At 33.4% G+C, this 13,455-nt stretch overlaps 2 protein-coding genes across 2 annotated transcripts in view; one reads left to right on the forward strand and one right to left on the reverse strand.

The window, feature by feature from the left end:
- Positions 1-3,561, forward strand: part of CHORDC1 (cysteine and histidine-rich domain (CHORD) containing 1) — a 21,378-nt gene extending 17,817 nt beyond the window's left edge. The window contains exons 9-11 of the mRNA XM_012652653.1: positions 1,077-1,196; positions 1,665-1,727; positions 1,981-3,561. Coding sequence (XP_012508107.1) covers positions 1,077-1,196; positions 1,665-1,727; positions 1,981-2,124 — 327 coding nt within the window. The 3' untranslated portion in view covers positions 2,125-3,561. The remainder of the gene's footprint in view (positions 1-1,076; positions 1,197-1,664; positions 1,728-1,980) is intronic.
- An 8,681-nt stretch (positions 3,562-12,242) lies between these two features.
- NAALAD2 (N-acetylated alpha-linked acidic dipeptidase 2) overlaps positions 12,243-13,455 on the reverse strand; it is a 46,939-nt gene continuing 45,726 nt past the window's right edge. Inside the window, exon 19 of the mRNA XM_012652652.1 lies at positions 12,243-12,435. Within this exon, the coding sequence (XP_012508106.1) occupies positions 12,243-12,435 (193 nt within the window). The remainder of the gene's footprint in view (positions 12,436-13,455) is intronic.

Raw genomic sequence — 13,455 nt, forward strand, 5'->3', positions numbered from 1 at the left:
GTTTTAAATTTTCAAATTTAATAGTTTAGATATTTATTCAACACTTGAGTATTCTATAGTTGCTTTTCAGTAATACGGTTGGATATTATAAACATACCCCTGAAGTTATAATACTCCATCTAACACAAAACTTCCAGGAATGTTTTATTAGCAAAAAGTGTAGTCTGTCTGTATATTTTTTCCCAGGTTCAAAAGTTTGAAAGTTGTAGTTCAAAAAAGTAAAATTTTTTCTATTATGTTAAAGTTTTCAGAGTATAACCCTTAAAGGAATGATGTATTATTTTTATTTCATATATGCAATTATCAAGTATTAAGTATTTAAGCTAGTAGCTAAGGGCAAAATGTGAGTGATATATGTAATTTAAATTGAATTGAGTGTAATTGTACCAAAATGTAAATAGTGTCTTTACAAGGGTAGCTTCTCAGAATGTTTCCTGAATTATGTAAATAAATTGTTCTCATTTATAAAACAAATCACCATTTGCTGCTTTTAAAAAAAGAACGTAGAAATATGTAATAATTATTTTCATAATAGTTATCAAAACATTCCACAAATTCTCATTTTTTTCTTAATGTTAACATGAGAGGAAAATGAGTATTCAGTACCAGTAGTAGAGAGTTAAAAGTGGTCAGGTTTCCCCCAAAATTCTGATTTGTAGAAAATATAAGTTGAAGATTCTGTGCATGAGGTTAAGGTGTTGTCTGATCCCACTAAGCAAATGTCTTTTTCATTTCAAAGACTGTGTTGAGGGACAGTACTTAGTGGATTATAGAATGTTAAAATTGGATAAAGTTTAGTAGGACTTCTTAAATTGTCTTTTTAAATGCATATTAATACTGTGGTCATAAAAGAGAAGAAACAAATGGAAGGGATAAACTTTGTTCTCAAATTATAAAACTGAAGAATTTTTGTATCATGGTGTATTTTGTTGTTTAAACTTCTTGATGTTTGCTGTAAAAACATCAAGTGCTTAGTTGGGTATGGTCATTTTTTCTCAATCGGATGGGTCAGATTTCTCTTTTTAAGAAGTTAATTATGTGGCACTTTTTAAACTTACAAAATTCTTATGTTACAGGGGAAAAAAGTTGTTCCATGTAGGCATGACTGGCATCAGACCGGGGGTGAAGTCACCATTTCAGTATATGCTAAAAATTCACTTCCAGAACTTAGTCGAGTAGAAGCAAATAGTACATTGGTAAGTACACTAAATAACTTGGAGTAAAAATTCTCTTCTACACGTTGTCCTTTATGTTAATGTATTATGTAATAAAATATTGTTCAGACTTCAGCTGATTTTAAGATCTTATGGTCTCTTCCATATGAAAAAATTAAATTCATGAAATTCTATTTTAAATGAAAATCTCTGCATAATAGTTTCTTGTGAAGCATTCTGGAGACATAGTAGCTTAGAAGATTTGTCAAGTAATATAGTGTGTAAGATCTGAGAGCTACAGTTAAAAAAATTGAAAATAATATGGTACTTAGTTCTCACTATGAAACTTCAAGTCAGTTTTTCTTGTGTGCTAATGGTCTTCTCATAAAAAAATAAATTAGCAGTTTCTTAAAATAGCTTAATTGATTGTATCAATGTCTTATTTTTACAATCAGCAAATATAAACCTTTAATTTGAATTTGATCAATTAACTTTCTGTATATTTTTCAGTTAAATGTGCACATTGTATTTGAAAGAGAGAAGGAATTTCATCAAAATGTGAAATTATGGGGTGTAAGTATTATCAATCTATAAGAATTTTTTCTAATAATTTAAAATACCATTTGTAGAATAAAAGGCAGTAAGCATTAATGATGCAAAGTACACGAATAACTTAACAATTATATCTTCCCCAAAAGTTTGTCTAAGTATAAAAATGGCCTTAGAATCTTGGTTTGGGGGTTATTAGCATAAACAAGACTTTTGTTTTCCTCTGAAACTAATAAAAGCACCCAGGTTTATTGTAATTCTTTTTGATGTGTTTCAGGTAATTGATGTAAAGCGAAGTTATGTAACTATGACTGCAACAAAGATTGAGATCACCATGAGAAAAGCTGAACCTATGCAATGGGCAAGCCTTGAACTGCCTGCAACCAAAAAGCAGGAAAAACAAAAAGATATAGCAGATTGAGTGAGAGGGGGGAATGCTATTACCTATTTCAAAATTCTTAATGTATGATGAAATGGTGGCTTGCTGCTGTAATCTTGTTTTGTTCTTGTGTTGTTGCTAAATCTGGCATTTCAGGGTCAAGATCAGGTTTTTAAAAACCAAAGTCAGTTTATTTTTTTGTGCCTCCCGTCTTCCTTTTTACTTACATAAGATTGATTATTCATGTCTCCTCACTGATAGAACCGTAGTTTGTCTTGTACTTGAGGAAGCTGGAAAATAGCTCATAAACATAATTGCAGTATTTCTTAGTATAATACTGTGTTAAGCAGAGAAATATTAAGGACCATTTTTTTCAAATCTCTGTTAGCCCATAATTAGTAAAAGCAAGGTGACATGTCAAATTTTTAATCAGTTTTTTCATGGATTTGTGTTCCTATAATACTTGAAAACACCTAAGGAAGAGATGAAGCTCTGCATTGTTTTTTTCCATGTGGCATGATTACTTTTTTTTAGGAGAATTAATTCTGTGGTAGTATATAGTAAGTAGTTAAAGGGGGATATATGCATTGGTTAACAATTGAGAATTTGTTTACAACTAATTTAATTTAAAAATTACATCAAAACTTGAATTACTTGCCAAGCATTATGATTTAAGAGTATAGGAAATATAAATACAAGTACTGGGGCATCAATTTGGTTAAAATTCACCATTTTATAAGACTAAGCAATAATGTTAAAAATCTTTTCTGATTATTTAAGTGTCTGTGTATGGTGTATGACTAAATTGTACCTGATTTACAGATTAAACCCTCTAAAAACTTTTAGATCCATATAAAAAGAAATTATATATATCTCAGCTCCCTGATGGAAAGCTGTATCTGTAAAATTATAGACTTAAAGGTTTGTGGAAATACATTAAGGGATGAGAAAACTAAATATACAAACTTACTTTACGACAGCTGTCTACTATATGTTAAATAAAACAGCTTAATTCTTTTGGAATTTTTTTTTTCTTTAAGGTTTTCATGAAGAGCTTCACAATTATAGTGATACAACGTTGATTATATATTGTATTTTATTTATTAAATATAGGTAACATGGAATTAGATTGTTTATGCTAATTGGACTGATTAAAGGATAAGTTACTTTTTGAGACAGTGCAGAAATCAAAAAAATTAAGAAATGTTATCAAGGCCAGACTCTGACAGAACTTAATAAATTTGGGAATTAATTAGGCTTATATAAATTAAAAATGAAAAGGGTGGTTTATTTCTCAAACCCGTTGAGTGTTTTCCTTTTCTTGGTATTAATGGAATTCTCGTAAAGAAAAATTTGCAGACGTGCTAGTTAATAAAGTGTATATATCCTTCTACTACCCTTAGCAAATGACAATTAGATGTAGTTATATAATTATTAAAAAAATTAAGCTCTGTTACAAATAAAGACAAAATCTGGCAACCCGACTTTCATGACATTAAAATGCTATTACAAATTTTTCGCAGTAAAAATTGTACCCAGATAGAATGCATAAATGTCTAGTACTTTGAGATGTATTTTTAAAAGTTCGTTTATGATTTAGGAACCTGGGTTCATTTTAGAGACATAAAGTCTTGTTTATTTGGCGGGGGCAGGGGGGAAGGTTGATATTTCGATCAAAGGTAATGATATACCTTTTTTAATGCTTCCTTCTTGAGGCTGTTTTCCCTCAAACAATATCTTAATCTGTTATATGTAATTGAACTATTATTTAAAGCAAGTGGATTATTGTAACCTCAGATTCAGTTACAAAACACTGATTTCTTTTCTTATATACAGCTTGTGTATTTAGTTTGGTTACGTTAGTAACCATCTTATTTTGTTTTTTATTCCTAAGAGTCTTTGAATTTGTTGTCCAGATAAAAATCTGAATGATATTTATCTTAGACTTATCCATAAAGGGGGACAGTTATAGTTAGGTAAAATATGTTTTACTATCAATTTGTCAAAAAGTTAATAAAAATATTTAATTTTATTGAATCCTTTCTCTCGAAATATGCTTTGTCTTTCTTAACATTCGGAGAACTTACTGTAGTGAAGCAGTCAAAGCTAGGTGTATTATACACTTAGTAACCAGGTGTATCATGAACTTGGTAACTAAACTCAACATGAGAAACTTAAAATGCTATTTTTTTGCCTACCACATTTACTTGTATAAAGGAAGTCATGTCCTAAGAAGTTGAGCTTTCTTTTTAACCTCTTATTTTGAGATAAATTTTAGGTTTACAGAAGAGTTGTACAAACAGTATTACAAGAGTTCTTATATCCTATATTAATCTTTTCCTTATGTTAAAATCTTATATTACCATAAAATGTTTACCAAACTAAGAAATTAACGTTGGTACAATACTGTTAAATGAAGTAGAACATTTAGTTTTTAACTGTCTGTTTTCAGTGGAACTCTTGAGGTCTAGGTCTTGAGACCACCCCTACTTTTTTTGGTAATAATTTAAGCTAGTAATTTATTAACAATTAAAAATATGAATTGGAATCAACAGATGTTTACAGGTTGATGATGTATAACTTTTTGGTGTAACCATATACTGGCAAAGGACTATAATTATTTTACTTTATTATAATTTATATTATGCCAGGGATTTTAATTCTTGTTAACTTTTTTGATTTTCTTTAGAAAATTCTTGAACCATCAAAGAGTAAAGAAAATCTTAATTCTTTCAGATATTCTAAGGGGACTTTGAGTTATTGTCTCCCAACCCCTTGCTTTTTTAAAAAACCAGTCATTCCTTAGCTTAAAAATTCATGTCATGCATACACCTACAATAAGTAAACTTTTAAAAACTAATTTATGAGGGCTGGTGTCTGTTTTAGGTCATTTGGGTGTGTACTCTTTTTTTTTTTTTTTAACAGATAATTTTAAGTTACCTGTTTGAACATCAACAGGTTATTTTTTATTGATGTTGTTTTATTGCAAATTATTTAGACCTGGCATTCATATTTGTTATTTGCTTTGTTCTCTTTTACCAATACCATAATTTCATGTCCTTGGTTCTAAAATGCAAGCTGAGTCCAGCTTTTTTTTAGGTTTTGTTGATAAGGTTTTTGTTTTATTTCTTTTAATTGTTTTATAAGTGGGAGGTTGTTTTTGTTTTTGATTGTTTTATACTTTACTGCTTCCCTACTGCCCAGGTATCTAACAACTTTATCTGGTAGTGTTGCATGGCTTGTCTTTGTTAATTGTAGGTGCCCGTGGTTTTATACATGTAGCATTATCTCTAAATACCAAACTCACAAATTTTTTCTTCTGCATAGTTATTGATTCTAAGTTTTTATAAAATGCTTAGTTCTGAAAAATTCCTTTAAGAATAGTCTTTCTAAAGACTTTTCATTAAGTGCTCATTAATGTGACTTTTCTTAGTTTTCTAGTTTAAGAGGCCATCTTTAATGTCCATTGAAATAAAATAAAACTTCCAGTCGTAAACATTTTTATGTTGCTTGTCAAAATTATTTATTTATTTATTTTTTCATTTTTAGAGACAGGTTCTTCCTCTGTGGTCCAGGCTAGAGTGCAGTGGTGTGATCATCATTGCTCAGTGCAACTTCAAACTCCTGGGCTCAAGCAACCCTCCTGCCTCACCTTCCCAAGTAGTTGGGACTATAGGCGTACACCGTGACACCCAGCTAATTTTTCTATTTTTTGTAGAAAGGGAGTCTTGCTATTTTGTTGGTCTCAAACTCCTGGCCTCAAGTGATTCTTCCACCTGGGCCTTCCAAAGTGCTAGGATTACAGATGTAAGCCACCACACCCAGCAGTGTGTCAAAATAATTTAATTTGCCATTCATTTTTGACTAAGCAGAGATGCTGTTCAAATAATTTGATCGTTGGATTATCCTTTTTTAAAACTTTGCTATTAAAGTGAGATTAGAGACTAAATCTGGAAATCGGAAATCTCTCTGAACTTGAGGTACTTTCCTCTCCTCCAAAAAAGTGATTAGATGGACATACTAATGTTTTAAAACAGTGTGATCCTTCATAATGTTTATTTTAGTTTGTAGTTTCATATTTATTCATATTTTATTGTATTATGAACTTGTTAGTGTCTGTGTCCCCTTATAAACCACATGTATATTTGACTTTATATTTTGGCTGACCATTGTATCCCCATTTTCTGGTACTTGGCATATGGGTTGGCTCTTACAAATGTCAGACGTAGCATTTATTAGCTGGTTACTGTTATAAGAACTTTAATGAAAATTAACGTAATCCTCATGACAACTCTATGAGGTGGGGTCTATTATTATTTTATGGTAGAGTAAACTAATTCATGACACTGTTAAAATATTAATAATTTACCCGGAGTTGAAACTAGTGAGTTGTAAACTAACTTTGAGGATGCAAATTGATAGAATGCTGAGCTTTATGGGCATCTTCCTTTCATTCAGAAAAGAATTATAATCCCAGCTTTTGAGTATGATGTAAGTATGAGTACACAGGTCTGGGAATAAGTAAATCCAGTAAAACAGTTTAGTTAGGCATGATATGTTCTTAAGGTACAAGAAAATGCATGTGTTTTAAATGTTTGATACTTTAGGCTGGTTAGAATTAATGGGTTCATTATAATTTTATGTAAAAATTCCTTATAACAGATTGGGCCCAGACTGCCTACTTTATTTTAGAAGCCAATTTGAGCTGTTACTGATGTCTTAGAGATTCCTTCAAGTCCCCCGTCCTCTCTCCCAACAATAAAGCTACTTAAATTTATCAGCTGGAAAAGACTAAGTAGGGGGCAGAAGAGGGAAACAAATTTAAGGGAGCAGGAAGCCAACAGCAAGATAATTTAAAACCTTCAGGAAAAGTAGGTGTCTAATCACAAGTCTTAATTCACTTGATTAGATTAGAGTGCACTTCAAAAATTCTATTTGTGATTTAGCTGTAGGAATTTAGAAATTATTAGTTACAAGAAGTAACTTGATGCTGTAAATATATTGATAGCTTTTTTTTTTTTGCACAATTAGAATATGGCAAACACTTAGTAAGTGCTTTATAATGACTTTTCATTTACTCTGCAGAACATCCCCATGATTACATAAAGTACCAGTATATTACTACTCTTCTTACAGGAGAAATGGAGGCAAAGGAAAGCTGCATGACTTGCCTCAAATCATATAATAAATGATGAAATTTGATTTTAAAATGTGAGACTGACTCCAAAGTCCTTAAACTCTTAACCATGACACTGAAGACATCTAAGTCACAATGCAAGACCCAAAATTGAAACTGCCATTGCTTAGTGTTTTTCTTAGTACCGAATGATTAAATTACAATAAAAGATACTGTGCTTTGAATTTTTGCAGCAGTCAGTTGAGCCATTGATTTTCTTAAGAACCTTTAAAGGGTAGTTGACAAGAATTAGAGATGGATTCTGCAGTGCAGCTGTAGGACTGATTCAAAGTAAAATGCCATGGTGATGAATTTGTCACTCGCTGGCAGTTTGTTCTAAAGGCTTGTGCATATAAGCCTGATGGCCTTATTATCATCTAGGCTCTGAACATTATTCTGCATCTGTGTTCTTAGACGTGGATGATTAGAGGACCATGTACATGGGCAAGTAAGTCACTGTAATGGGTTGAGTGAAATGATTTAAAATTAAGTATTGGTGTGTTAGGCAAACAGATTGTCTCATTTTAGTCATGTAAAATTAGCTAGGTTCTCAATTGTGGAAAGGGAAAGTGTCCCATCACATTACAAGGGAAAGACAATTTCTTAAAAGTTCAGCATTTTTAGTGATTAAGCATCTTTAATATTATAGCCATCCCTTAATTATTTTGTGTGATTCAAAAAACACTTTTGGTCACTTTTGTATATGCTAGGGATAATTAGCCAAACACGGAGTGTCTGCTTCCAAGGAAGTTTCCAACAAGGAAAATAGGTCATTCAATACAAATTATGCTAAAATTTTAAGCCTGTAAAAACATGGTTTGGAACATACTTGGTAGACCTTACAGATTGCTTAAATGAAGGGTAGCAAAGTCCTGGAAAACAGGGAGTTAGCCACACAAATAGAAGAGAGGGGAAGGTTTTCAAGGAAAAAGACCAGGATGCGAAAAAGGCTGGAGTTGAGAGATGGCATTGGCCTGTTAGAAAACTACTCAGCCCCCAAACTTTCTTCCCTATCCCCTCAGTATTGGGGTTGGAGCTACTCTAGATTCCAGTACATCAAGGTAATTAATGCAGCCATCAAAAGCTCTGCTGATTTTCCCCCAGTAAAGTATCTTAATTCATGCCAAGCCTGATATTTAGCCTATCCTCAGAATTGGCAAATGCCCCCAGGAAAGAAAACAATGGGTAGTCTCTGCTGTCTAGGAAGGACCCCAGAGACTTTTACTACATCTAGTCTTCAGTGCTTCCACAGCTCTTTTAATGTATCAAGTATTTTGCATTTGATCCATTTTTTTTCCTAGATACTGTAACTGGTCTGTCTACCAGGACTACTACATTTCTGGGAGTGAAAGCGCCTATTGAAGGGTTTTTAAATAGCATTTAGCATGATCACATTTAGGAAGATCATTTTGGCTGTAGATAGTATAATTGTAACACAGGGGGAAAGGAAGTGAGGCAATATGAAAGGAACTTTTGCATCATTTAAGTGAAAGATAAAATACTGCTCCTCTGAATTTAGAGTAATCACATTGGGAAGTGGGAGAAGTGCATGAATACAAGTTACTGAAAGGACAAAAAAAGCAAATGGTGTCGCGGCCCGGATTGCAGAACGGGGGATGGACACAGAAAGAAACACACAGACACACACAAGACGTACAAGACTGAAGTAAATAATTCTACCAGTCGCTTTATTATATAGTTTTTCTATGTCCGGCAGCTACTTCCTGGCACGTGACTACCTTGGGCGTCTTGAGGAAACACATTTTCATTCCTTCCAGACGATTGCTTAAGGGAAGCAGACGTTTGCATCTTAACTTCTTGTATCTTAACTTCTTTATCTCATTACCCTATGCAGGACAATGAGATGCCTTGGCTTGTTTGCAAGACCCCAGGCGCTTGGTTATCTATCATAAAGCTATCTGTCATGAGGAATAGTTCTGTTTGTCCAACAGGCCGTGTGCGGACCTGTTGGCCTCTGGCGCCAAGGAGAGCACGCCCAGTTTCGCTGACTCTGGGCTTAAGCCAATTTTGCCCAGGGACGGCCCCTACAAATGGCTTCATAAAATTGAGAAGCAATGATAAGAAAAAGGCTAAAATTTGTTTTAGTATTATAATTATTTCAAAGGTTACTATTTTACTCTAACCTCATTTCTATACTTGAAAGCTCAAGGATCAATTAGTTGATATTTTTGAAATTCTGAACTAAATAGGAGAAATGTTAACATGGCCAATGTATGCATATGTAAATGAATTATTTATATCCTCAGAAAAAACTAGTAAATTACAAAAATACAAATAGGATTATTATTTGTGAACTGTATTGCATCCCAGAACTCTGTACACTTTTTTCTGTTTAAAATGAAAACAGTTATTATAACTATACTATTTTACCCTTTACAAAAGGAATATGTTCTGATATAAAAAATTCAAGCAGTTGAGAAAAAATAGAGTACAATGAAGTCCACCATCCCAATGTAAGCACTGTTGACTTTTTAAATTATTTATTTATTTTATTTATTTATTTATTTTTTTTGAGACAAAGTCTTACTCTTTTTGCCCGGGCTAGAGTGCCGTGGTGTCAGCCTAGCTCACAGCAACCTCAAACTCCTGGGCTCAAACGATCCTTCTGCCTCAGCCTCCCAAGTAGCTGGGACTACAGGCATGCGCTACCATGCCCGGCTAATTTATATATATATATATTTTTAGTTGTCCAGATCATTTCTTTCTATTTTTTAGTAGAGACGGGGTCTCGCTCTTGCTCAGGCTGGTCTCGAACTCCTGACCTTGAGCGATCCACCCGCCTTGGCCTCCCAGAGTGCTAGGATTACAGGCGTGAGACACCGCGCCCGGCCTAAATTATTTATTTTTTTATTTCTGCATATTATGGGGGTACAAATGTTTAGGTTACGTATGTTGCCCTTGCCCCACCCCCCCGTCAGAGCTTCAAGCATGTCCATCGCCCAGATAGTGTGCATCGCACTCATTATGTATGTATATATCCATCCCCTTCTCTCCCATCTGCCCGACGCCCGATAAATGTTATTCCTATATGTGCAGTCAGGTGTTGATCAGTGAAACCAATTTGCTGATGAGTACATGTGGTGCTTATTTTTCCATTCTTGGGATACTTCACTTAGTAGAATGGGTTCCAGCTCTACACAGGAAAATACAAGAGGTGCTAGATCACCATTGTTTGTTACAGCTGAATAGTATTCCATGGTATACATACATCACATTTTATTAATCCACTCATGTATTGATGGGCACTTGGGTTGTTTCACTGTTGACGTTTTATTTGATATTTGTATATTTAGTTTTATCATTAAGTCATGGACAATTTACCACATAAATGAAAAATGTAAACATCAGTTTTATGATTACTTTTATATTATGCTGTAAGTTAGTTCCCCATTGATATTTACTTTGTCACTTTTCACTATGATAAATGCTGTAGTAAACACGCTGTGTCATATATATTATCATTCTGCCCAGTTTCCTCTATGGAACCAATTTTTACAATTTGTGGGTTAAAGTATGTCATTACATTTCACATGTTTTTTTTGTTTAGTAGTTTTCTATTTGTTAAATAGTTTTCTATTAGACAACTTCTGATTGAACATGTTTAGATTTTTTAAATGATTAAAATAAATTATTGTATTATAATAAGAATTTACAGCTTATTCTTTTTGGTGAAGTAGTTGAATAGCCAAGTTTATTGAAGCTTTGAGTCAGTTTACCTGTAATTCTGAGTCATTAGGCTCTGCATAAAAGTTTGCAGATGCTGATAAATTTATAGGAGTTAGAATATGAGGATTTGTGGCAGCTTTTTTTTTTTTTTTTGAGACAGGGTCTTGCACTTGCTCAGGTGGTTTTAAACTTCTGGCCTCACGTAATCCTCCCGCCTTGGCTTCCCAAAGTGCTAGGATTTATGGACATGAGCTACCGTGCCCAGTATGGCAGCTATTTTTATCACCTATTAGACTTACATTTTTATTCAGTAGAGTTGAAGTTATCAAAAGTACAGATATTACTAACTTTTTCCTGACTTTAACATTCTGTGGTGATTTCACAAGACAGGGTGTGTTTTTCTGGCAAAAATCCTTGCCAGACTTGTTTGTGGTTCTTTTGCAATCATTTAAGTTTACAGTTTGACCAGGTTTGACATATGTATACACCTATGTAACTACCACCCAGATCAAGATATTGAAAATTCCCGTCTATAGGAGAGGGTTTCCTCACGCTTTTCTGCGTCATCCTCCCCTGTCTACCACTTGCCCAGGCAATCACTAATTTCTAACACCATAGATTAATTTTGCCACTTCTACATATAAATAGGATCATATATTATGTACTTGTTTTGTGTCTGGCTTCTTTCCCTCAACAATGTCTGCCAGTTATATTTCATGTATTGACAGTTATTTTTACTGCTGAGTAATAGTCCATTGTGGATATGCCACACTTTATCCATTCATCTGTTGATTGACATTTGAGTTGTTTCCACCCTAAGTTCCTATGAATGTGAACATGTATACAAGAGTCTTTTTGTGGTGATTGTTTTTGCTTCTCTTGAGTAAATATGTAGAGGCAGAATTTTGGGGTCATAAAGTAAGTGTATATTTAACTTTATAAGAAGATGCCAAACTGTTTTCCAAAGTGGTTTTACCATTTTTCACTACCACGAGCAATGTGTGAGAATTCAAATTCCTTGCCATAATTTATTTTAGGGAATTTTCTGTTACCTTCTTTGTGCTTCATGATAGGATTTTTTTATTTTGTCAGAGTAACACTTTGGTTAGGTAGTTATGAATTTTTAAAGAGCCAAAAAACTCGTTACAGACAAACAAGACAGAAGGCTATAATCAAAACATGACATGAAAAGCAAGATTTTAGGATACTCTGGCTTTATGAGTTATCAAAAAGAAAGATAAATTTTATCATCAGACTTTCAGCAACACCTTTAATGGCTAGCCACTTAGCTAAGACCTTATTCTAACACTTCTTTCAGAGTCCCTGCTGCTGCCTGAATTGTAAAAGCTGCAATAGAAATATGTTTCTTTACTTCTGTCCAGGCCCAATGAGGGTCTGCTTTATATTCAATATCAAACATAGCGTCGTAGATCCCAGGAAATGATTCTCCAGCATATTTGTTGTGGCTACTCGGAGCAAAGATGATGTGCCTAAAAGAAAAAAAGAAAAGAAAAAAAAAAACATATGGCAAGTTCAACTAAACAGTATATATATGTGTGTGTGTGTGTGTGTGTATAAATATAAATATATAAATAAGGGCTGTCCGGAAAGTATCCATCCATGTAATACATTCTCGTATTAACAATAGCTGGATGTTATCAGACAGCACATTTTATAGGTTTTTATTTTTTGTTAGACCACATCTTATTATATTACTATGTTTTCTCCTCAAGTCCACTTTTGTTACTCCATTAGGACAATATATATATTTGATTTGAGATACTTATGCAAAGTGTAATTTTAAGCAAAGAAAGTAGCTGACAATATGCATTTGCTAAGATGTCTCAGGAATCATACCATGTTGCTAACCCATACAGTTGGAAGAAAGTAAATTCTTTCTTGTAAGTTGTTCATAGTAGTTGTGTAACTGCCTGTGAGCATCCATAAACATGGTGATAACATTTGTTTTATGAATATTTTTAATAATAAAGAAGATTGAGGGGCTAATTTATGTTGCCTTTTTTAATAGATTCAACAAGAATGACATTTGTCCCCAGTACCTTTCAGACATTAAAAAGCAATAATTTAAAGAAGTTTGTATTCCCAAAGTATCATAAACAGCAAGGATAATAAAGCCCATTCCACAAAAGTCAAACAGTTGTATATGGGTTGCCCACAAAAATATATTTAATTTCTGATTTAGAAGGAAAGTTTTACAATTGCTTTCCTACTTCACAGAAGTAGCTCAAGAGATAAAGCTACTTCTTTCCTACTTCACAGAAGTAGCTCAAGACATAAAGCTGCTTCTTGGTGGATGGGCGCGGTGGCTCACGCCTGTAATCCCAGCACTCTGGGAAGCTGAGGCGGATGAATCGCTCAAGGTCAGGAGTTCAAGACCAGCCTGAGCAAGAGCGAGACCCCCGTCTCTACTAAAAAATAGAAAGAAATGATCTGGACAACTAAAAAAATATATATATATAGAGAGAGAGAGAGAGAGAGAGAGAAAATTA

Source organism: Propithecus coquereli, unplaced genomic scaffold (assembly GCF_000956105.1).
Source record: "Propithecus coquereli isolate 6110/MARCELLA unplaced genomic scaffold, Pcoq_1.0 Scaffold393, whole genome shotgun sequence".
NCBI classification, from domain to species: Eukaryota; Metazoa; Chordata; class Mammalia; order Primates; family Indriidae; genus Propithecus; species Propithecus coquereli.